The 23,725-nt window shown below is 39.7% G+C and overlaps 1 protein-coding gene across 1 annotated transcript in view; it reads left to right on the top strand.

Moving 5' to 3' along the window:
• CD99L2 (CD99 molecule like 2) overlaps nucleotides 1–21,061 on the top strand; it is a 143,659-nt gene extending 122,598 nt beyond the window's left edge. The window contains exons 11-15 of the mRNA XM_031945067.1: nucleotides 908–970; nucleotides 7,608–7,646; nucleotides 9,811–9,930; nucleotides 19,488–19,553; nucleotides 19,858–21,061. Of these exons, the coding sequence (XP_031800927.1) occupies nucleotides 908–970; nucleotides 7,608–7,646; nucleotides 9,811–9,930; nucleotides 19,488–19,553; nucleotides 19,858–19,922 (353 nt within the window). The 3' untranslated portion in view covers nucleotides 19,923–21,061. The remainder of the gene's footprint in view (nucleotides 1–907; nucleotides 971–7,607; nucleotides 7,647–9,810; nucleotides 9,931–19,487; nucleotides 19,554–19,857) is intronic.
• The last annotated feature ends 2,664 nt before the right edge of the window (nucleotides 21,062–23,725 follow it).

Here is a 23,725-nt window from a genome sequence, read left to right as displayed (position 1 = left end):
TACTCAGAATTACTAAATTTCATTGTGGCAAGGTACTTCAGTGGCTCTCTTGTCTAATGCATACTTTAGAGGGATCCCTATGATAAAAGGACCCTACAGACGGTTACCCTACCACCATTTGTAGACTTTGAGTAAGAAAGGAACACTCTATCTTTCAAGGTCACTCGTTCTACTTTTGAAGAACTCTAATTGTCAGGAAATCTTTCTCGACATTAAGCCTAAAACTTCCCTTTTTACATCTTCCACTCGGTCCTCATTTTGTCCACTGTGCCCAAATAGAACAAGTTTATTTTCCCTTGTTCATACTAATCTTTCCAACACTTAAAGATAACCCTGATCCCCTACCCTCAGTCTCCTTTTTTCCTGGCTAAGCATAGTTGTTTCCCTCATTCAGTCTTCCATCAAATGGGAACTTAAAGCCTTTTACCATCATCCTGTTGGCCCTCTTTGGGATGATCTTCACCATATCAGTATACTTTTTGAACTGTGGTACCTAGAATTAAACATAATATTCCAGTTGTATTCTAACTCCGTATATATAGTTCAGCAGGGCTGTCGCCTACCTGGTAATCCTGGATGCTGTGCCTCTCTTAATGCTTAAAATTCGGGTTGCTTTTTGCCTACCATATCAGGGGCAGTCCTTTAATGCCTTCAGATCATTTTCAGACAAACTTATCTAGAAGCCCAGTTGTATGGTTTAAAACATTGTATGCCTTTAAAAAGTTTTTTTTATTTACTTCTATTCTTGAAAAGATGGAGAAGAGAACCTTTTAAAACTATTCTCTCCTCCCGAGTTTGTGTTATATATGTGTATATATTTGGATGGTTGGTAATTTGACATTAACTCTCAGCAATATATGGAAAATCTGGCTCTTAGTATTCACTTTGTTCTTTTTCTCTTTCCCAGGTCTAACAGATAAGGATCTAGAAGATATTATAGAGGGTGGCTACAAACCTGATAAGGGCAAAGGTAGGAATTTTAACCCTTCCAACTAAATTAGACAGACTTACCCTTGACATAAAGTCATTATTTAGTTATGTGAAAATGTGACGTTAGGTGAAATATCATGTCCGTTTACCACAACATTCTAAATGGAAGCTCTGTTCTTTGGCAGTCAAAATCCAGGCTCTGTCTTTATGGAGAGAGAACTATATGCAACCATAAGAGGACTGGGGTGCATGTGTGTGTGTGTATGTGTATACATATATAGGGGGAGGGAGAGAGAGAATTCGAGATAATTATGAGAGGGAAGGTACTAGAATTAAGGATGAATGGAAAAGGCTTTGAAGGTGAGATTTTAATTGAGACTTGAAAGAAGTCAGGAGGTGGAGATGAGGGACAGTATTCCAGGGATGGGGGACTGGAGTGGGCGATTGAGTACTTTGTGTTTGTAATAACTAAAAGGTCTATGTCATTGGACTGAAGAGTAAAGTAGAAAAAGACTCAAGAGGAAGGGGCTGCAAGTTATAAAAGGCTTCAGAAGCCAAAGAAACGATTCTATTTTTGATCTCAGGAGTAACAGGCAGCCACTAGAGTATATTGATTAGGACTGGGAGACACGGTCATAACTGTACTTAAAGAAAATCAGTTTTCCACCCGAGTGGAGGATGGATTGTAGTGGGGAGAGATCTGAGGCAGGGAGACTGATCAGGAAGTAATTGTGGTAGTAGTGACACAAAGCAGTAGGGGCTTGGATCAGAGTGATGCCAATGTTGTAGTACTGAGAAGGAAATGTAGGTGAGATATTGTGAAGGTAGAATGGACAGGTCTGGGCAATGTGAAATTGAGCATTGACACCTAGACTGTGGGAGCATGTATGATTAAGAAGGTGGTGGTATCTTTGACAAATAAAGATTTGGGTGAAAGATAATGAGGTCAATTTTAGAGATGTTGAGGGGAATGCGTCTATAGAAAATCCATATCTCGATGTCCACTGGGGAGTTGTAGAGATAAGCATTGAGGGAAAGGACATGGAGCGATAGCAAATGAAGTATTTTATGTAAAGCAGAGATTGGAGAAAGGAGCCACTGAAGTTTATTTAGGAAGTGATTGAGTTAGTCCAGGTGAGAGGTTATGCAGGCTCACACTTAGCTGGCTTTGATTTTAATGAAAAGAAGGAGATCAATGAGAGATTTTAGTGAGACACTCAACAGGACATAGTGACTCATTAGATTTACAGTCTGGTAGGTTAAAGGAGGTTCTATCCTGTACTTCCCATGTCAGCCACTATCACCTTCTATGAGTTGAGGCCTTCAGAGAATAGTCTTGAACTATCTAATCATCTCCATTTCTTACTAGGTGTCTTTCCATCCTCTGATACTGAATCTGACTCATTTCATGCTTAGTATTCCTTTTTACTCTTGCTATCCAGTGGTCCTGAGCCCCTAGCTCCTGAAGAACAAATCCTTTCTCCTTACTCCAGCCATTTACTTATTCCCATTTCATTTCATCCCTGCTGTCTTGAGAGTTATAACTCTTGCTCTAGTCCTACAGTCTGCTCTCTACCTCTCTGGACAAAGCAGGGCAGAAAATTGCTTCTTTTTCTTTCTTTCTTTCTATCTTTTTTTTTTTTTTTTGAGGGGGTGGTGCCTGAAAAATCTGTTTAAATGGAAAGATGAAAGAAGTTTCTTGTATGTACATTTAATTATGAATGTAGAAAACCTAAGTGAAAATCTAAAATGTCCTCCTTCTGAAGAGGGGAAGACATTCTCTCATAAACATGGTACCCAGACAGTATGATTGCCTTGTATCTGAGAGTGTTCCAAGAGTTTGAAGCATAAGATCTTTCCAATATTTTGGATACTTGGGGTTAAACTAGGATATACATACATGTATGGCTAAGATCAAATGGGAAATATTATATCACTATTTTTGTCTCATATAGACTTGCTGGAGAGAACCAGGAATACTTTCTATCATCAGTCCTCAAATAGAGATTTTCATAATCAGTTTCTTCCACCCTCTTCCTGTTAGATGAACAGCCATGTAGACCGAGAATTTGTTGCTTCCTCCAGGGTGGGGCATTCTGCTTGTTCTCTCCCCCCCTCTCCCCTCCAAACACACACACACACACACACACACACACACACACACACACACCTCACTACCCAAGTGGCACCTTATTGGAGAAAATTCAAGACTTCCCTTTTCAGTGAACTAAGCTCACGCTCTGCCTGAAGGATATTTGGAACCCCCAATCTTTGGGAGCTTGTTTGACTTCGGTTTCCCGATGGGAGTAGTTTATCTCTAAATAACCTCAAGTAGAGGCAGCTAAGTGGTATAGTGGTTAGAGTGTTACGTGTGGAGTCGGAAGACTTTGATTCAGCCTTTCATCCTTACTAGTTGTGTGACCCTCGGTTTGTCTGCCTCAATATTGTCAGTTGTGAAATGGGGATAATGGCAACTACTTTTCAGGGTTATTGAGAGGATCACCTGAGGTAATATTTGTAAAGTGCTTAGTGCAGTGCCTGGCCCACTGCAGTTACTTAATAACTGTTTCCTTCCCTTTGCTGTCACCCCACCAAAAAACCTTTCGTTTCACATCTGTTTATTTTGAGACCTTTTTGGTATGGTCCTTAAAGCATGCAGGCCATATCACTGAGGGTCCAGTATAGGCACGCACAATCATTTGAATCAGAACAAGTCTTTGGGGAGTCAACAGAGAGCATTTGCATCTGCCCGTTTCATTTTCGAGTGTGCTAAAGTTATGAGACTTGTGTTCTTCAGCCAGGCTTATGGCTGCCTGGTTCAGTTGAGGCTCCACGGTCACAGCAGTTCACCCAGTGAGTTAACGGATAGGGGTTATTGAGCTCTTCTGCTGCTAGAGGAGCAGAGGGATGTATTGCATAGAATCCAGCCAAAGCTTTGTAGTCCTGAGCAAGAAATACTTGTAGTCCCTGCTTCTGGGGATGCTGAAGCTGTGGGATTACATGAATATCAGCAGGGCTAAGCCCTAACTAAAACGGCCAGACTGGTCCAGACTGATAGTGAGGTAGCAGGTCAAAGCTTAGGATGTGGGTTTCCAACTACCATTAAGACTAATGTAGACATTTTTTTCTTAAAAAGAAATATTTCTTGCTTTTTCCTTGTATGATACCTCCAGGCTAGCATAAGCTTGGGGAGGTGGGTGGATAAAGTGCCAGACCTGGAGTCACTTAACTGTGCTTGCCTCAGTTTTCTTATCTGTAGAAGGAGCTGGAAAAGGAAATAGCAAAGTATTACAGTATCTTTGCCAAGAAAACCCTAATTGGGGCACAGAGAGTAAGACAACCGAAAATGACTGAACAGCACAGGATATGGTTCAGCACCACCATTTCTTCCGAGATCTGCATACGTAGAAGAAATGAAATCAAACTATACTTGGACCTATGAAATTGAATACAAGACTGTATAATTTGTACTGCATAAGCACTTAATGATGGTTTGTTGAAGTCAAAATGCACTCTGGGATGTAGTCTATTTACGGTAGAACCCATGTAAGGAGAGAGGTGTAGTGAGAGATAGGACTGAATGAAGTAGGGGGTTTCCATATTTTGTAGGGTTAGGACTGTGGGGCTAAAGAGTTTGAATTTGATTGAAATGGCAATAGATAGCCAGCAGAGGAAATATGTCATTTAGATCCATCCATAAAGAATTTCAGTATAGTTGCAATGCAAAGGATGGATTGGATGGAGGGACCCTTCCCTCCATGTGGTAGGTAGAGTGACCTGAACTAGCCACTCGAAAAAGTTCTCTAAAGCAGTAATAATTTAATTAGAGAAGTGCAAATTAAAACAACTTTGAGGTACCATGTCACACCCATAAGATTCCCTAAAATGACAAATGTTGGAGAGGATGTGGGGAAAAACAGGCACACTGCTTCACCATGGAGTTTTGAATTAGTCCAACCATTCTGGATTGTGATTTGGCATGATACCCTAAAAGCTGTTAAATTGTAGGTATTCTTTGTCCATGTGATACTATTACTGAGTCTGTTTCCCAAAGAGATCAAAGAAAAAGGAACTATATGTACACAAATATTTATAAGCAGCTCTTTTTGTGGTGGCCAGAAATTGGAAATGGCACATGGGGTAGGGAGGACATAAATTTGGAAATGGTCAAACAAGTTTTGGTCTGTGATGGTGATGGTATACTATTGTGCCATAAGAAATGGCTGGGGGGTGGAGGGTGGTTTCAGAGAAACGTGGGAAAAGTTGTATGAATTGATAGAACGTGAAATAAGCTGAACCAAGGGAACAGTTGATATAGTAACAGCAATATAGGAATGATGATCAACTGTGAAAGAATTAGGAACTCTGGTCAACACAAAGACCTACCACAATTCCAAAGAACTTGTTGCTATCCACTTCCAAAAGAGAACTGATGAACTCACAAGTATAGATTCCCCCCCCCCCCCCTTTTCTTGTTTTTTTGGAGTCTGCTGGTGGTGGACTAGGGAAAGCATAGCAAATGTAGAAATTTGTTTTACATGTTTATACATATTTGTAATAGGCTTTTGTTTTTCTTGCCTTCTCATTTAGCGGGTGAGAGGGCACAAGGTGGGAGAGAATTTGGAACTGAAAAAAAAAAGAGAGAGAGAATAAGAGGTTTTTGTGCTTTAAAAAAATAAAGTTAAAAGAATATTTTTTTAAAGTAGGGCAGAACTAGTGTAGTTAGCAGGAGGAATTGAGAAAAAGGGATGGATCCCCAAGCTACTCAGTCATCTATCCCCAGAAACATATTCACCATGATCAGGAGAGGAAAAGATAAATGAAAAAAACAGATGATCCTTTGTCTAAAGAAACTTAGTCCCAAGCTCATACTTGGAAAATCTAAGTGAAAGACCTCCCCTCAGTGTCCCCCTCAGTAAAATAAGGGAATTTGAGCAGCTGGTCTCTAATGTGCCTTTTAGCACTGAAATTCTATGACTGGAAGACTTCTAGGACCTCCCAGGACAGAACAACAGTTTTTGAGTATATTGAAGTGGTCTCTAGAACACGCTATTGAGCAGTTAGCTGAGCTAACCATGTGGTGTGGACACTTGGGGATGTTGTGGAATGGCTTCCTGCCTCTGGACTTTGGAGATTTTTTTGCAGTTTGGACAGTTCCTCACTTTGAGGAAGTGGAGGTGGCAAGTTTAAAAACTTGCCTGGATAAGAGTGATTTTTACCTCTCATTTGAATGATTTAATGAAAAAGGCATTGATTAAGCACTTATGTTCCAGGTACTATGCCAAACCCTGTGGATACAAAAACAAGCAAACAAGGCAGTTCCCACCCTTGAGGCACTTAATAGCTAAAGATGAGACACATAGACCAGCTGAAGTTGGTAAGCAGGAGCTGGGGAGGTATAAGCCAAAATGCAGGCCACATGGTTTAGAGATGGCCGAGAAGTGGCCCAGATGGCCCGATTCTGGACAAGATAAGATGAAACCAGCTACAGAGCCCAAGGGTCCCAGAGATGGCGGTCTAAATTTCAGTGAGAGGAAATGGAGGGCCAGCGTTTGGGTGGTGGTTTTGAAATGACCAGGAAATTGCCCAGTGGCCTGAATCTAGGGAGGATAAGGTCAAAGCTCTCCTCTCAAAGTTCTGGATCCTAAGGTTCTGAGTTCTGTTGGAGGAAGGAGAGATGCCCATAGTTAGTACTTGTTTCTGGGGCTGGAGTGAATAGTGAGTTTTTGGTCAGTGGGACATAGAATTGGATAACATCAGTTATAGAGGATATGGCTTCAGAAAAGTCAAGGTTTCGCAGGTATTACTCCCTGTTCTAATCTGACTCAAAATTCCCAGACTTATTTTAGGCCACGGTTCGCATATAACTCATGAATGTCCCCCTTCCAAGGACAGTCTAGGCTGGTTTTTAGGTTCAGAGTGTTTCCTGGGGAAAGGTTTTATTTCTTAAGTAATCACTTGGTTTCACTGTACAAGGCCACCTAATAAATACCTCTTCTCAGTGTAGAAGACTGCATTACTAGAAAGTCACTTTCACTCTTAGGGTCTGTTGACTGACATAAATTGTGTCATTTTAGTACTATTGAGTCCAGTGGTTTTCTTTCCTTCAAAAACCACTGTTACAACCAGTTAAGTCTTCTTCCTTTGAAACACCTGGGATTGGCCTTCTAATCACCATAGTGACCTTTTGTAGATGCAAACTTTGCCTGCATTTTTTGGTCAAGAAGTCAGAACCCAGAGTCATCAGCCCCCGGATTTTTGTGTTCCAGGCAATGAAAATTCTTTGGTTGAATGTAGCCTGAATATAGTTGATACAGTGCAGGGTTCAAGATTTATTCCCACCCACTAGCTTTTTGATTCTGAGCAAGGCACTTAACTTTTCTGCACATCATTGTCCTTCTCTATAAATAAACCGACAGCTTTAATTTGATGACTTTGGAGATCTCTTCCAATTCCAAATCTTGGATTGCATGAGCTTTCGTGAGTTTTTGATTGGGTCACAATCTATTAGATTCTGCTGACTTTGGGAAAGGGCTCTATCAGAGCAAATCAGAAACACAGTTGCCCAGCAACCCATGTGATAAGAGAGTGTGATGGGTGTTGTGACTTGGGAGGAGGAGGAGGAGCTGAGTTTTGAGAGTATGGGCAGACACTAATTATTATCATACCTTTTCTAGGTGATGGCAGGTATGATAGCAATGATGACCCTGGAACTGGTAAGTTACTATTTGTGGAGATCACATATTCTTAAGCAGCAGTCCATTAATTAGTGTTGGTATTTTAAATATTTGATTTGTATTTCAATATAATTGGTCTCATTTGTAAACCTACATGTTTTATTCATTTAAAAAACAAAATTCTAAAAGGGGGTCCATGAAACACAAAAAAGGTGAAGAAACTGCTATAGGTTTTAGTCTGTTGGACAGTACGTGTTGGGTAATTGTCACTCAGCTGAGCCCCGAAGCATTCCTCCAAACTGTGTGTGTGTGTGGTGGCAAATATGTGCTGAATAGGATTAAAAAATTCAGTGATGACTCCTTCAGGGTAAGGACGGGTTCTTGGCCTGTAATCAGAAAACCTGGATTTGCCACTAGCCACATGATCTTACTTAAGCTGTTCAAACTCGGTGCCTTTGTCATCCTCTTTGTAAAGCAGTACTGATGATAATAATCAAGAGGTTTGAAAAACCATTTACAGAAATGTGATGTCATTTGAATGTCATAACAACTTTCAGAGGTAACAGGACTTGTGATTTGCCCAGAGTCACACAATCATGAAGTATTTAAGTTGAAAATATTACTCATGGGTTTGTTGAAATGGGCACTTTGAATTAACAAGTCTTGGGGGAAGGGGAGAAAAGGGGGATGGGCGGGTGGCAGGAGCCGGGTGGTGCCGCAGTAGATAGAAAATGGGCCCTGGAGTCAGGAGGACCTGAATTTAAATTTGGTTTCAAATTTGGTTCAAAATTGATTTAATACTTTCTGGTATGTGACCCTGGCAAATCACTTAACCCCAGTTGCATTACCAAAACAACAACAACAACAACAACAAAACAACAACAAAAAAACCTTGGAAAATACAAAGTGATATATTTAAAAAATGTAGATATATACTTTAGATGAATTTAGTGTTAAGCTCATATTTGAATCAAGTATATAGTCATGCTTTGACATTCACGGAGGACCCCAGGAGATGTGGAAAAACCGCAAGTGACTATAGGCCCCACCCCAGACCCTAATTTTAAAAAAATAATAATTCTGATCATATTTATTTTATTTTTTTATAATAGTTTTTATTTTTCAAAGCACACACAAAAATTGTTTTCAACATCCACCCTTGCAAAAACTTGTGTTCCAAGTTTTTCTCCCTTTCTCCTTACCTCCCTTCTCTCTTAGACATCAAATAATGTAATGTAGGTCAAATATGTGCAATTCTTCTAAACATATTTCCACATTTATCATGCTGAAAAAAAAAATTCAGATCAAAAAGGGAAAAAATGAGAAAGAAAAAACAAGCAAGCAAACAACAACAACAACAAAAAAGGTGAAAATACTATGTTGCGATCCACAGTCAATGCCCATAATCCTCTCTGTGGATGTGGATGGAGCCATCCATCACAAGTCTTTTGGAATTGACCTGACTGATCATATTTATTTAATGCACAAAATACTACTGATGTAACTGTAGCAACAGCTTAATACATTTTCTTTTAGAAAGATACAAGATACGAAGATCATGGTGGGAGAAAATCATGTGCCTGAATCTGGATCACTGACAAAGAGGAGGTGTAGCCTGTGGCTCTTTAGTGCATTTGACTTATTAAATTTTTTTTTTCCATTTTCTTTATATATGACTTTTTTCAGTGTGCCATAAATCTCCAAAAACTTCCATTTCATTATGGATGGCCAACCTGTGAATAACCAAAACCGCAAATGTGGAACCCTCGTTGAAGGATGAATGTTGTTAGGGGGAGGGATCAAACTTTACTCTGCTTGGTCAGATTGAGTTTTGGCCAAAAAAAAAAAAAAAAAACAAAAAAAACCCTTCCCAGCCATTTGACTTTTCCCAGACTGGAATAGGCAGGTGGTTGTGGAAGGTAGTAAGGCTCTTTTCCCTGGAGATCTTTGGTCAGCAGTTCAATGTGTAACAAATGGGGATTCTTTTTCAGGTGTGGATTGGACTAGACGTCTTCCGAGTTCCCTTCTCACCGAGGCTGTGTTCATGTGACGTCCATCTGCATCGTTCTTAACTGAGCGATGTCCTCAGATGATTTGGTGTCAGTAGTGAAAACACCCCAGACCTCTGTGTGGTGACTTTTTGTGTTTTTTCCATGCCTTTCCTCACCTATCTGTGCCTCTTTCCATTTCTTTTCTTTGCCAGGAACATTAACAGAAACCGGGACAATTGCCAGCATAGCCAGTGCCCTTGCAATGGCACTCATTGGAGCAGTCTCCAGTTATATTTCCTATCAACAAAAGAAATTTTGCTTTAACATTCAACGTAAGTGATTAGAGATGATCGTCTTTTTCTACTAGAGCTCTTCTCTTCTTGACATCAATGAAATGCTGTGAAAGGGAAGATGGTAGTTGCTTGTGTTCTTGGAATGGGGCCAAATCCTCAAGAGATTAAAAGCTGGTTTAGACCCAAGATCTGCTAAGATAATTGGTGGAAAAGATGTAGATAGAGACATTTACAATAGGATAGACTTCTTAGGTGGGGTTAAGAGTAGGTCTTCCTAAAGAGAAGGGACTTGATGTGATGACCTTTGGAGGTTCTCTCCAGTTCTGAAAGTCCCTGATTCTATGTATAAAAAAAGAAGCCTGGAACTAGCTGGTTTTACAGATGCTACTGGAAACATAACTTTCGCAACCCTCCCCTCCCACTCTATTGGGCTTCTGAAGCAGTGAATACAACCTTAAGGGTGCTGGTATTTGGGCTCAGTCTGCTGCTCTGAAATCCACGGAGAGCTCTCCCAGCAGCTCTTGCAGTCAGGTTGTCATACAAGATTTGCGGTTTCTTCTTAGGAAGGGGAACATCATGTATTGTTTGGAGAATTAAGTGGTGCAGTGCTTTTTTGCTTCCCTTCAAAAAAAGCTATGTTTGCAACTTTAACATATGTAGGTTCAGCCTGCTTTATGTAATTGTTAGGCTTTTGTGCAGTTACATGTAAATGACATAATTGTTGATGGGGTTAGATATTCAATGGGTGTAGGACAGTGGGGGCCTTTGGAGTCTTTGCAAGGGGCTAGTGCATACTAATTTAATGATTTGGTAACCTCAGATGTATACATGGTGTATATATACACCTTCAAGAGAGCTTTTACTTGAGAACACTGTTTTCTAAATGAATGACTACCTCAGCTGTGAGGGACTATCTTTCCCCCCTCCTTCCTCAGACTCCCTGCAGGGAGGTGCAAGTCGGGGCAGCTCCTGCCAGGTCTTACCCTGCCTTCCTGCACCTTCCCAATCCTTCTCTTCATCCTGGCCTGGAGCTGATTTTCTGCAGCTTCTAGGTGAATCTCCAGGACCCTAGAAGAGCACACTAAATTAGCCATGTCCCTCTGGGCTTGGGCTTACACTTCTGGTCATCGAGAGTATGAAAGTGTGCCAGGTGGGCGTGCTTGATTTTGGCAAACACCAGTGAGACTGTGTGAGTGGCAGTTTGTTTTTCCTTTCCAAATATTTGTGTTAGATCTTGAAGATTTGTTTCCATAGGGCCCCTGTGCAGAATAATCTGTTAGTTCGGTCATAGACAGCATTGTGCTGCCGAAACGTGAGCTTAGTCGAAATGGCCCGAGAGGGTAGAGATGTAGACCCTTATTTCCCTCTCTCATAATTTTGTCAGTATTTCATACAAGTGCAGTTGTTACCAGGCAAGCAAATGGCAGGCGTTGGGTATACAGACACAGAAATGAAAGTCTCTTTCCTCAAAGAACTCTGAGCAGGAGTCAGTATGTATCCTCATAGGCACATATGCAAAGCCAATACAAAGTAAGTTTGAAGGGAAGGCCCAAGCAACTGGGAAGAACTAGAAGAGTGTCATGTTAGAAAGCGTTCAAAGAAACTGCTTTCTAAGAGAAAGAGGTAAGGAGACAAGAGAGGGTTTTTTCTCTGGATAGGGAACAGCTGGTGCAGAAGATACTGAGATGGGAAATGGGGGAAAAGGTTTGATTAGGTGTTCAATAGGGCTGTAAAGATTTGTTGGGGCCAGACTGTGAAGGACTTGGAATATTACCCGGGAGAATTTGGAAGAACTTGGGGAGCAAAGTACTTTGCACGTCCAGAGAGAGAATTGAGGCAGTCTGAGTGCCGAGCCGGGCAGACTTTCTCTTGACTTCTTTCTTTTTTTAGTCTTTTTGTTCCTTTACAATGTGACTAATATGAAGGATTTTAATTGCTAAACAGAGGAGTTTGTACTTGATCCTACAAGTATTGGAACCACTGTGAAGTTATTGAGTATGAGAGTGACATCACCAGACCTGGTGGCTGTAGAGGATTAAATTTGAAAGGGGAAAAACTTGAAGCAGACAAGCTAATGAGAAGATGATTTGAGGAAATGAGAGCTTGAAAACACTTTGATTAAGCACTTACTGTATACAGTCCTGTGTTGACTTCAGGAGACACTAATAGAGAAAGTCTCAATGAGCTCCCACTAATTGGAGGAGATATCAGCTATAGGTCAGATCGAAGGCTTCTTGGTCCTTTGACCCTGTTTCAGTGAAGTTGCATTCTTTTTCCAGTTGTTTACTAAAATTGTCAGGCGCCAAGTTTAAAGACTGCCTCCATAGGCAGAGTTAAGTCATACTTGCTCCTGTGAAGGCTGTAATATGTGTTTATCACTTTAAATACTATTAGGATGTGGACCAATAAGGTGATGGCAGCTTTACTAAAATCTCATAATAAGCCAAATCAGCAAGCATTTATTAAGAAGTGCTTCTTTAATGTGCTAGGCACTATGCTAAATACCGGGAATACAAATTACAAATAGAAATTACGACAGTCTCTGACCCATCCTCAAGGGGCATATTGAGGGGACACGACATATAAAAGGAAGCTTAACAGTGGAGGGGAAGAGGGAGGAGAACAAGGTAGGAACATTGGAGAGAGAGGGTAGAGTGCAGCCTGAACAGGAATGATTAAGGACGTGAATACCGGGAAGAGGTAACCATGAATATGAAGTAGAAGGAGCATTAATTTGAACCATCAGAAAGGCATGTTGGAAAATGGTAGGCCCTTGGCAGCCCAGGACAGGAATGATAAACCCGAGGGGAATCTTTAGGTATGAATGTGAGAGGAAAGAACTAAGTACCTTGATGTATAGACATTGCTTCAGGCTTTCTGGTTTAGTGTGGACTTCTGGAGCTGCAGCTATTTATTCCTTTCCTAATAGTTTGCAGTGGTGATAAAGTAAATGGAGACCAGGGAAACTTCCTTTTGTTAACTTATGTGCAGATTCTGCTTAGGGGCACCTAGATGCTACCCTGGATAGAAGTTGGGACTTGCAGCCTTAGATACCCACTAGGTATGCCTCAGTTTCCTCACTTATAAAAGAGAATAATTAATAGCATCTACTCCCAGGGCTTTTGTAAGTATCTACTTGAGATAATATTTTAAAGCACTTGGCATAAAAAGGGATTTTTAAAAATGTTACTTAAATTTAAAGCATTGTACAAATGCTGCTGCTACATGTGATGACTACCACAACTACTACTACTATTACTACTATTTTTGAAAGCAAAACTTTTGCAAAGACTATTTTTATGACCTTGGACAAAACCTATATATTTGGGTTAGATGTTCATGTGATCAAACTCTCATTTTAGGCATCGTTGGGAGTGATTCTTGGAAGGTTTCATTATCTTTCTGTCCTTTTAGCCCAAACCAAAAGAAATCAAAACATTGATTTTTTTTTTTTTTTAATTACCTTTCATACCAGCACCTGGGGCTGCTTCTCAGGATTCCTAGAAAATCCAGAGATAGCATCAGAGAAGCCCCATTTATAGCCAAAATATTAGGAGCTTGCTTCTCTATAGTGTTGAGAGGGTCAGAAATTGGACCGCTTATTATATGGGCTGCTCACTCTCCTGGAAAGCCAGGATTTCTGAAGACCCTGTCTTGGCCTTTGTAGTTCAAATTCAGACTCGTGCAGCAGGGGCATGGTTGGGATTTTGATGAGCAGTAATGGTATGGGTGTGCTGAAGAGAAACCCAACAAGTGGCTATCCCAGGAAGCGGAGAAGTGGGTTGGTGAATTTTATGAGATGGTGGCGTGGCTTCTTCTCTGAAACTCGTTCTGGGCTTTCGTTTCTGGATCTCTTAGGCTGAGGCCTTGAGTTTTCTAGCTCTCTAGTTCGTAGACTTTAATAGACTTGGACCTAGTCTTTGGTTTTGGGGGTCTTAAGTTATCCAGATCTGAGTTGAGATATGGGGCTTTTTAAGACTACAAGGTGCTAGGAATTTCATTTCTTGATTTTGTAAATTTCTTCAATCTCTAAATTCCTGGGTCCCCTAAGCCCCTAAATGTTAGACTGTCAGACCTAGAAGATATTTCAATTTAGACTGAGACATACATAGACGATAGGGGCTTAGTTCTCTCACTATCCCTGTTTCTTTCTCTCTCTCTCTCATTTTAAATCTCTTTCTTGCAATTTAAATAGCTATCTAGTTCTCTAGCTATGTCTATTCTTATGTGTTGATCTCTACATCTCAATTTCTCTCTTCTCTCTATCTCTGGTTCTTATCACTGCCTCAGTCAACAAGCATGTGCTTAGAGGCAGATGTATAAAGAAAAGCAAAATCAGTCCCTGCCAGATAGTTATATATCTTCCTCTCTGTTCCTTCCTCTGAGCATCACAATCTCTCATCTTTATATCCCTATTTCTTTCTACCACTTTATTATAGCAATCTAAGTATTGCAATCTGTGTCTGTAGCTCTCAATCTAGCTCTGTTTCCATATACTGGATATATTTCTTTTGCTCCATTTCTTGTTTTTCCTCTAAACCTTTTTCCCCCTTCACACCAAAACAAAATTCTATTTCTGGTCCTTCATCCTCTATGGCTTATATCGCCCCTCATGAGCCCCATTGAGACGGGAAACATTGCATCCTTATTCAAGTTTTCTCCCACTGCTCATTTGTATTTATGTTCTTATCGTTTCTCTTCACTTACATGTTTGTATTTCAAAGTTTCCAGTGCTTAGTATGGTATCTGGCACATAGTAGGTGCTTAAATATTTAGTGATTGATTTTCTTTTTACCAAAAATGTTGGGAAATCCTCTGTTATCAGTTTTTCTGAATAAGTTATTCATGGTTGTAAGTCCATAGCTTTTGAATTTTGAAATATTCTTTACTCTTGCTCCTTCACACAAGTCTTGTGTGAACCTATACTTCATCAATACTAGAGCTGCTTATTTCTGGCTGCTTGCAGTAATTTTTTACTTTAACCTTGAAAACTCTGGATTTCCTATTGATATTCCTGAACTTTTCCCTTTGGGATTCCTTTAGGATGCAAGTAGCAGATTCAGTTTTTACTTTGCCTGGGTGATTTTAAGATCTGGGGCAGTTTTCTTTCATGATTTCCCAAACACACCGTGGGGACACTCTTTCCCCCCCAATAGCCCAATGTTTTGTAAATTCTCCTTGATCTGGAGGTCTTAATTTTTCTTTCCCCCATTTAAAAAAATGTTTTTTTTGACTTTGTTTAAATCTTTTTGTTTCATGGAATCATTAACTTCTGTTGGGCTATTCTAATTTTCAAGGAGTCTGTTATTGTGGTAACAGTTTGTACTTTGGGGACTAAACTTTTTTATTCTCTTTATAAGCCCCTCCTACATAGCTCCTTTCCTCTGGTTCTCCTATTTCACTTACATCATTTTTAACTCTTTCGTCATTTCTTTTAGGCATTCTAGTTAATCTTGCGGCAAGCTGTGGTTTTCTTTGAGATTTTGCTTGTATAGGTGTTTTGGACTTATTTACCTTCTCTGGGTTTGTGGCTTGAGAATTCTTAGTTTCGTAAAAGCTCTTCGATGTTTCTTCTTAGGGCAACTTGCTGTGAGCTCTTCAGGCTAACTATGATTCCGAATCCTCTGGGAAATCCTTGTATTATTATGTTGGGTGCAAGAATTATGCCTGCAATCTTCTCTTGGTGATCTTTACACTGCTACTTTGGGCAACTATATTGGGGCTGAGTCTGAGATCACCTCGGATATCCCTGTGTTGCTGACCTCGCCCCGGGCTCAAGATCTTTATATACCTATCTTTAATTTTTCCTTTCCTTTTAAATGATGATTTTATCATTTTTCAGTTTTGTGTCATTGGAGCTATTTTATTTATTTTTTATTGTCTCCTATCCCTTATTTTCTTAACTTTCTGATCTTGTCACCTGTGCAATTTTTTATGATATAATCTTAATAATCAGGACATAATCCTTTGTTGGGGTATATTGTATATGTGTTCTTTTTTAAACGTAATTTCCATCAAACTACTCTCTAGGGGAGCTACTCTTGTCAAATAAGTTCTTTCCCAGATCACTGTTAGTTTTTTATTTTGTTATTTCTGATTTTTCCTTGTCAAGTCAGTTTTATTGATCTATTTTTCTATTTTTTTTAATGTCTCCATTTTCAAAAAACTGGTTTTGAAAGATTGGGTGATAACTATGTGTGGAAATGAATCTTAGAGAAAGATAGGCATATTATAGAGTGTGACTAAGAGTTCTAAGTAGATGTGGTAAGAGAGAGATATATGGACACATACAGTTAGAGAGGAATGTATATGATGAAAGTTAATAGAAAGACTTTTAGAACTATAGACCAGAAAGCCATTCTGGCCTGATACTTTTCTCTTCCATGAGGTGGTTATATTTGAGGCTGGAGAAGGATGTGTTGTTCTCTCTTGGACCTTGTGAAAGGGAAGCGTAACAAACACATAAGGTACCTGTGCAATCACAAGTTGTCAAAAGGTAGAGCAGAGATGTCAAGGTTATGGGAAAGGGCATCAGAATGTCCCATCAGTTCCTTATATATTTGGAGGTCAAACGTACTGAATCCTCAGAAGAGTGCTCTTCGGCAGCATGCAGGGGGGCTAAGAGTAGAAAGGACCAGAAAGTCAGATCAGGCCTTTTTAAAAATCTACTCAGAGGAAGAAACAAAAATGGCTGAACTTTGAGCATGCAAACTGTAAGGCTGTGTAGGCAGCTACCTTTCAAAGAAAACAATTCATTTCACGCATAAACAACAACAACAAAGACCCCAAGGAGCCAAATTTGAAACACATGTTCTATTTAGAAATGTGCTAAAAGAAGGGTTGCATCTTGTGGTTTCATTGTACAATAAATAGATGTCATATGTGTACGTTGTCCATAGCCGGGCATCTGTTCAGTGCTTATTGTTCGTCAGGAATTGTACTGGGCACATGGAAGATATAAAGACAGAGATGAAAGTGTCCTTAGTCTTACGTACATTACTTTCCATCCCTGGGAAAAGACTTCTCCATATAATCTGCATTTGCTTCTTTATGGATGAGGACATGATGAGAAGGGAGACGTATGGAGAGATGAAGTATCGGTGCACTTTTAAACTTAGCAAATTAATGAGGTTTAGATTGTACTTTTGGGACCCCCTGTGTATGTGTCCTCACACAAAAATAGAAATTTAGCCTTTATTTGTACCTGAAAGAGAGAGCTAAAGATCTCTGCATCAGTGTGGAGGTCTATCAAGTTTGAAAAGTAGACATCTAGAACTTAAGGCTTGGAAAGTCTACAGAATGACTTTGTCTTCCTAGCTATTTGTCTGGGTCTTTTGATTTCTCGTACCCTGTCAGTGAGCTCTTATCAGCAAAGCTGATCAAAACCTTGAAAAGGTATGGGATGCTCCCCATTCACGGAGCCTCCCACTTTCTCAGAGGAGTGGGGCAGGTGTTTTGTCATATCGATTCTTTGGAGCTGTGCCTTTGGTTCTTTTGAATTCTGTCACATTGAAAAAGAAAATTCTTTTTCCCTTTATGTGGTCGTTGGAGTCATGACTCTGATTACTTCTGCATACAATCTGTTTACCTAATCCTCAGGCATCCTTTTTGTTTCCAGTTCTTTGCTAGCACAAAAAGTGCTGCTATATATGTTGGTTGTAGATGGGACTTTCTTTTATATTCTAATGTTATATTTGACTTTATGTCCCCTAAGATCCTACGTCAGGCAACCTGGATTGAAACTTTGTTTTAGTGACATAACCTTTCTCGAACTCCTTTGCCATTGGAGGAAAAGAAAAACAAAAGTGACATAAACCCACTTCAAGTAAAAAAAGATGCTGCCATGTGTGGCATTGGGTTTTATCATCACTTGATATGATTGGCCTTGTTCTTTTTAATAGTCTTTTATTTACAGGATATATGCATGGGTAACTTTACAGCATTAACAATTGCCAAACCTCTTGTTCCAATTTTTTACCCCCCCCCCCCAACCAGTAGATGTACAATAAGTATACATGACCAAAATGTTATTTTGCTGTATAAAAAGAATCAGACTCTGAAATATTGTACAATTAGCTTGTGAAGGAAATGAAAAATGCAGGTTTGCATAAATATAGGGATTGGGAATTCAATGTAATGGTTTTTAGTCATCTCCCAGAGTTCTTTTTCTGGGCGTAGCTGGTTCAGTTCATTACTGCTCCATTGGAAATGATTTGGTTGATCTCATTGCTGAGGATGGCCTGGTCATCATATAGTATTGTTGTTGAAGTATATAATGATCTCCTGGTCCTGCTCATTTCACTCAGCATCAGTTCGTGTAAGTCTCTCCAGGCCTTTCTGAAATCATCCTGTTGGTCATTTCTTACAGAACAGTAATATTCCATAATATTTATATACCACAATTTATTCAACCATTCAGTTTTTAGCCACTACAAAAAGGGCTGGATTGCCAGTGAATGTTGTTGGCTTTGTCCTTTTGTCACATACAGCACAATGTGTTAGGATGCCAACGTTGGATATTATCGTAAGACAATTTTTGTATACTCCTTTGGACTTTGAAGGGGGAACAAATCATAATTTCTCATATTGAACTTAAGGCTAACTCCTGTGTTCAACAACAACTTCTAAGAATAGGGAGGGATTTTAAACAAAAAACCAGCCCTCTGAACAATGTTTAATAAAGGTTACATATTATTTACTAGGCAAAATGAAAGTTTGTGGTGGCAAGGAGATGCAGTAGGAGTTTAACGTAAACATAACCAGGCAGAAGGTTGACTTCTCTAGTAGTGTCTTGAATCCTAGTTATCCAAGAAATAGGTAAGTGAATACACTTCACATAAACAAGCAGGGAGTCACTTACTTGGGCATTGGGGCTGTTGTGCTGATTCTTGTCTTGATGCAGCAGAGGGTGAAGGTAAAAAACACTATCTCAGATTCCTGCTTAGTCACTGCTGCACTGTCCATTAGAAAGGAACATCTCCTTGAAACAGTGTTACAGAAAGGAGATATCACTCTAGGGAAGAGATTGCCTTATCTTTCCAGGTGGAGGAAGGCACCAGGACTTCCAGTGGGCCTACATTATGCCCCACGTTGCAGTATCAGGTTACTCAATGAAGCACCTTAAATTACCACCTACATGGAGAAAGGGAGGAGACTTGAGCTAAGACTACAAAAATACCCAACCCAACGAGTTATATTATAAATTAATAATATTATTTTACATTAATTAAAGAGGAGACTAGAGGAATGTCATACACACTGGTTCTTCTTTCCTCTTCCCCTGAGTGATGCTCTCTTCTCTTCAGAGATGTTTCATTCCCTTAGGGCAACCCTGGAAGTGAAGGGAATCCTTCACTAGATGTCTTGACACTACTTCCCCTTGAATTCCCTTCAGTTAAAGCTTACCTTACTTTTAGCCCAGCATGATGGGGGCTAAAATGATGGGGAAGGGGAACACCTTCCTTTAAAATAGGAAATATTTTAGAATCCTACTTCACGGAACCATCAAGTGGGGGCTCTGTTTAGTCTTAAGAAAAAAAATTGTTAAATTGGAAAATAAGGGAGCTGAAGGGTCTGTCCTTCTTTCTTACACTTAGAGGGTGTCAATACAGATTATGTGAAAGGACAGAGTCTGGAAGGTGTGAGCACTGAAGAACCTCAAGGTAAGAGCTTATTTTTATGCTCTAAGTGTTACAAAAGTTGGGGGGAAAATGCATCAACCTCTCTGGCTCAGATACATCAGGATTAAAATTGTATATGTGTTAATAAAATCTCATGCAGGAATATGAAAAAAATTTTTTTAAAAATATATTGGCTTACTGTGTGGTAAGAATAATGCTAAGTTTAGTTTATCTTTTGTAGCCTTTAAGGTCTCTAGGTAAAAGTGAAGATTTGGATAGATAGCAAGTAGAGATACTATTTGTTTGATGAAAGTGACACATCTTCTCTTTTTTGGTCTTTTCCTAGTTAAATATTCAGCACTGCAACCCCAATCTGCAGAGAAACCTCCCCAAGAGACTGCAAAGATTTAAGTCCACAGCAATAAGTCCCTATTTCAGATGCTTGTATTTGTGCTTATCTAATTTGGATTGCAAGTTGTTCTCCAGCTCCTTGGAACAACTGGCTTCTTATTAACCCAAGTTGTTTTGTGGGTGGGGGAGGAAGAGTTACAATTTACTATGAGATAAGTGGCCCAGCCTATCTTGGCAATGAAAACCCAGGAGATTTATTCCAGCTCCTAGGGCCTACTGTTCTCTTGTACTCAGACAGCAATTTTCTAAAGGAAGTCCATGGTTCTCTCATGTAGTTGGAAAACTGAAATAAGGGTAGCAGGGGAAAAACAAACTAAGCATGTTGATAGACTGCATTACTGAGTAGAGTTAGAAAAATCCATGTTGTACTCCTCTATCTGACAACTTCCAAACCTGAGCATCTCCCCCCCCCCCCCCCCCAATTCTAAGGTGGTCTGTGCATGTGCAATCTGCTGCATTTCCCATAGATGTAGTAATTTTATTTATTTACTTGTACTGGTGTGGGAGTGTGTTTGACTGAAAACACCAGGGTTTGAGCCTCTCCAGCTCTGTTTTATTTGACAGCAAGAGGAGATCATCTTCCTTCTGTAGTCCTATGAAACTGTACCAGCAGAGCTTTCTTGGCCATCACTTAGAAAACTGAACGCATTAGTGCAATACTAGAGTTAATCCTAGGCCCTAATCGCATGTCCAAAGGGCAGGATGCAAAAATCTTTTCTATGTGTTTGTCAAGTTTGGTGCTAGCACTGGTCAAAGACCAGTATTCTAGTCTGGGCTTGTGGCAAGGGACATTGGTTCTGAGAGAACCTAATCACTAAGGGTTCTTTACCACTCAAAATGTGCTGCTCAGAATAAGAACCAGATAGCTTAAAATTGAACCATCCAGAGCTATTTCAGAAGATAAATATTTCATAGGCCAAATAGAATTCTATTTGCATGAAACCTCTCAACTCTGAGCAGAACTTACCTGAATTGGCATATCCTCAATTTCCAGACAAATCTGCTTTCCTGGAAACATTTTTCAACTAGTCTAACCATATTACTACTCACAGAAGAAATGTCTTGTGAAACTTTTTGGAAGTACTTTCTTAAAGCTGTGTAAAGAACTCAATGTTAATAAAGAAACTGTTTCCTTCAAAGTGGCTTTTTCCCCCTGCCTTTAGAGGTATACGGCAACCTTCACAGGTTACAAGGTGCCATCCCAGTGGCACCCAAGACATCTTTCAGACTACAGAAAGCTTGGGTTCAAATCCCAAACAGCATCAACTTGATAACAGCTACAGTTCCTTGTGGGGCATTTAGGACCTATTACAGAAAGTCAATGTTAAGTAAGTGCAGGTAGAGTCAAAGGAGAATTCACCAATATGAACTTAAAACAAAGGACAGGTGGTCCCCTTAGCAGAAAACGTTTGGAAGAGGGTGGAGAGTAGGCCAGCAAGCAGTTGACGTGTGACTAAAGTTCAAGAGAAAGATGAAGGCTAGAGAGTGGGGTTGGAACCCAAAAGAACTTGAGCCCAAAGAAACACCCAAACTGAGCAGAAGGTGATAAAGGATCCTGTAACCAAGTCATGGATTATATAGAAAGGAATAAAAATGAGATCACAAGGGCCAACATTTGGATTAGCAACAAAATTCTACCAGATTTCGAGATGACCAGCAAGATAAATCAACAATAAACATGAGACACAGTAATGAAATTGGCCAGGAAAAGTCCCATAGATTTTCATTTTTGAACTTTGGGTAGAGTGGCTTCTCTTATAGTCCATTGAGGGAAAAGAGTGAACTGTGTGTGGGGAGACTCAGAAGGGGTTTCAAATAACACCTACCACCCTTCAAAAAAGAAATATGTTCAGCTGAGGTTTGTGGGGGAAAAGATTATACAATCAATAGGTGCCTCAAGAGCAAAAAACTCAGAGTAATAACTAAGAATGGTTTGGAAAATTATATGTATATACACACATGAAAAAAATCTCCATAGCAGTGCTTAAAAAAAAAAAAAATGTGAAAGCTAAACAAATAAATTTAAAACAAAATGCCATGGAAGGAAATGGGGCAGAAGAGAGTTGAAGAACAATGGAAGAACACAACTTTATGTCAAAGACTTAGCTAAGCTAGAGCCAGAATGTACAGAAGTAACCTCACCTCTACCAGAAAAAGTAACTGGAACTTGGAGTTCTTGGAACTTAGCTTGCCACACATTAGCACGTGTGTGATTCTGGGCAGAAGTCTCCTAACCCCTGTGGTGTACATGTATCCTCATTTGCAAAACAAAAGGGTACCTGTCTCTTCCAAGTTCATGATTCAACACCCACAATATCATCTGCAGGAAAAACAGTAAAAGAAAATTATCCTGAAGTGGGGGGTGGGGGGAGGAGGGATGGAGGAGGCAAATATTAGTGTAGACTCTTAAAATCCCAAGTTAAAATTACAAAGGAACATAGCATTTAAAGGTAAAAATTTAGGTGTCAGTACCATTTTAAGAGAGCAAAGGAAAATGTCTTTAGTTGATGAAACCCAGTACACACTACTCTTATTCTTGAAAAATAGTCAAGCAGAATATGATATGCTGAGAAGCAAGAGAATAGATATAGAAAATACAGTGCAAAGCTTTTGCGACATTTCCTTGGGGGGAAAAAATCCAAACCAACCCCAACTACATATAAACAGGCCACATTTTGTTAGCAATGAAATCCACTCAAGATTACAAAACAATCTAGGGAAAGTGTAATCTAAGATGCATATTCCCTAATTGAATCATTGGTGGCTGAAGTGGTAGATATTAGAGATCTAAGAGGATCAACTTGTACAGGGAGAAAGTGGTAAAACGGAGGAGGAAAGCTGGAGACACATTTTATCAAGTTAATTTTAAGAGAAGCTAAACTCTGGTTTCTTGAGGATGATAAGGAAAAGAAAAAGCAGAGCAAGTGAGAACAAGGAATTGGGTCAGGGGATAGCATATGATGGGGGTTTCAAGAGCTGGAACTAGATTAACAAGCCTTTTCCAATTAATACCAGCCCTGAACTGAAAAGGCCACATCATAGTACAAAGTATGCGGGGGGGGGGGGGGGGGGGGGGGGGGGGGGGGGGGGGGGGGGAGAATTCTTACTTAAACAAGAGGTATGGATAATCGGAAAGAAAAATTTCAGGCACATGAATCTTAAAAGCTTTTCTATGAGCAAGAGAGAAGGAATAATTTTAGAGATAAGGGAAAAATCAAATATCAATATTCAAGATACATAAACGATTAATAGATATGTAGTGTTATGAGTCATTCAAGGTGAAAAGATACAAAGAAAGCATTTACAAAAGAGTAAATGCCAACTCCATCTACTAGCTTATTGAGTATGAGCACATGCTCATCACGGGAATGTAATGTAGAAAGGCCACTGTGATTCCTGATCTAAGTCTTAAGGAGTTGATTGAGCCTTTGGAGGTTAAATGGCTCACTGAAGTCTCAGACTTAAATGGCAAAAGCTAAACTTGAGTCCAGGTCTTCTTCACATAATAAGCTCTTCCAGGAAAAAAGCATATACAACGATCAAAATCACGTACATGAAAAAAAAAAAAAAAACCACTCGTGACAGACATAGAACACAAAATCAACAGTCTCAAGCCGTCACCTTTGGTAGCAAAGTGAAGGACCGCAACTATACACTGCCAGGTGCTTAGCTGCCTTTTCTTTGTTATATGAGAAGAGTGTCAGTGGGGATCAGGAAGGTATCCAGAAATAAATTATCTAAGAGACAGTAAACCTTATTTTAAAAACCTTATACACAGAAAATAAAACTTATTTTTAAAAACA

This window comes from Sarcophilus harrisii, chromosome X (assembly GCF_902635505.1).
Source record: "Sarcophilus harrisii chromosome X, mSarHar1.11, whole genome shotgun sequence".
In the NCBI taxonomy this organism is placed as follows: domain Eukaryota; kingdom Metazoa; phylum Chordata; class Mammalia; order Dasyuromorphia; family Dasyuridae; genus Sarcophilus; species Sarcophilus harrisii.
This window is presented reverse-complemented; position numbering and strand designations above follow the sequence as displayed.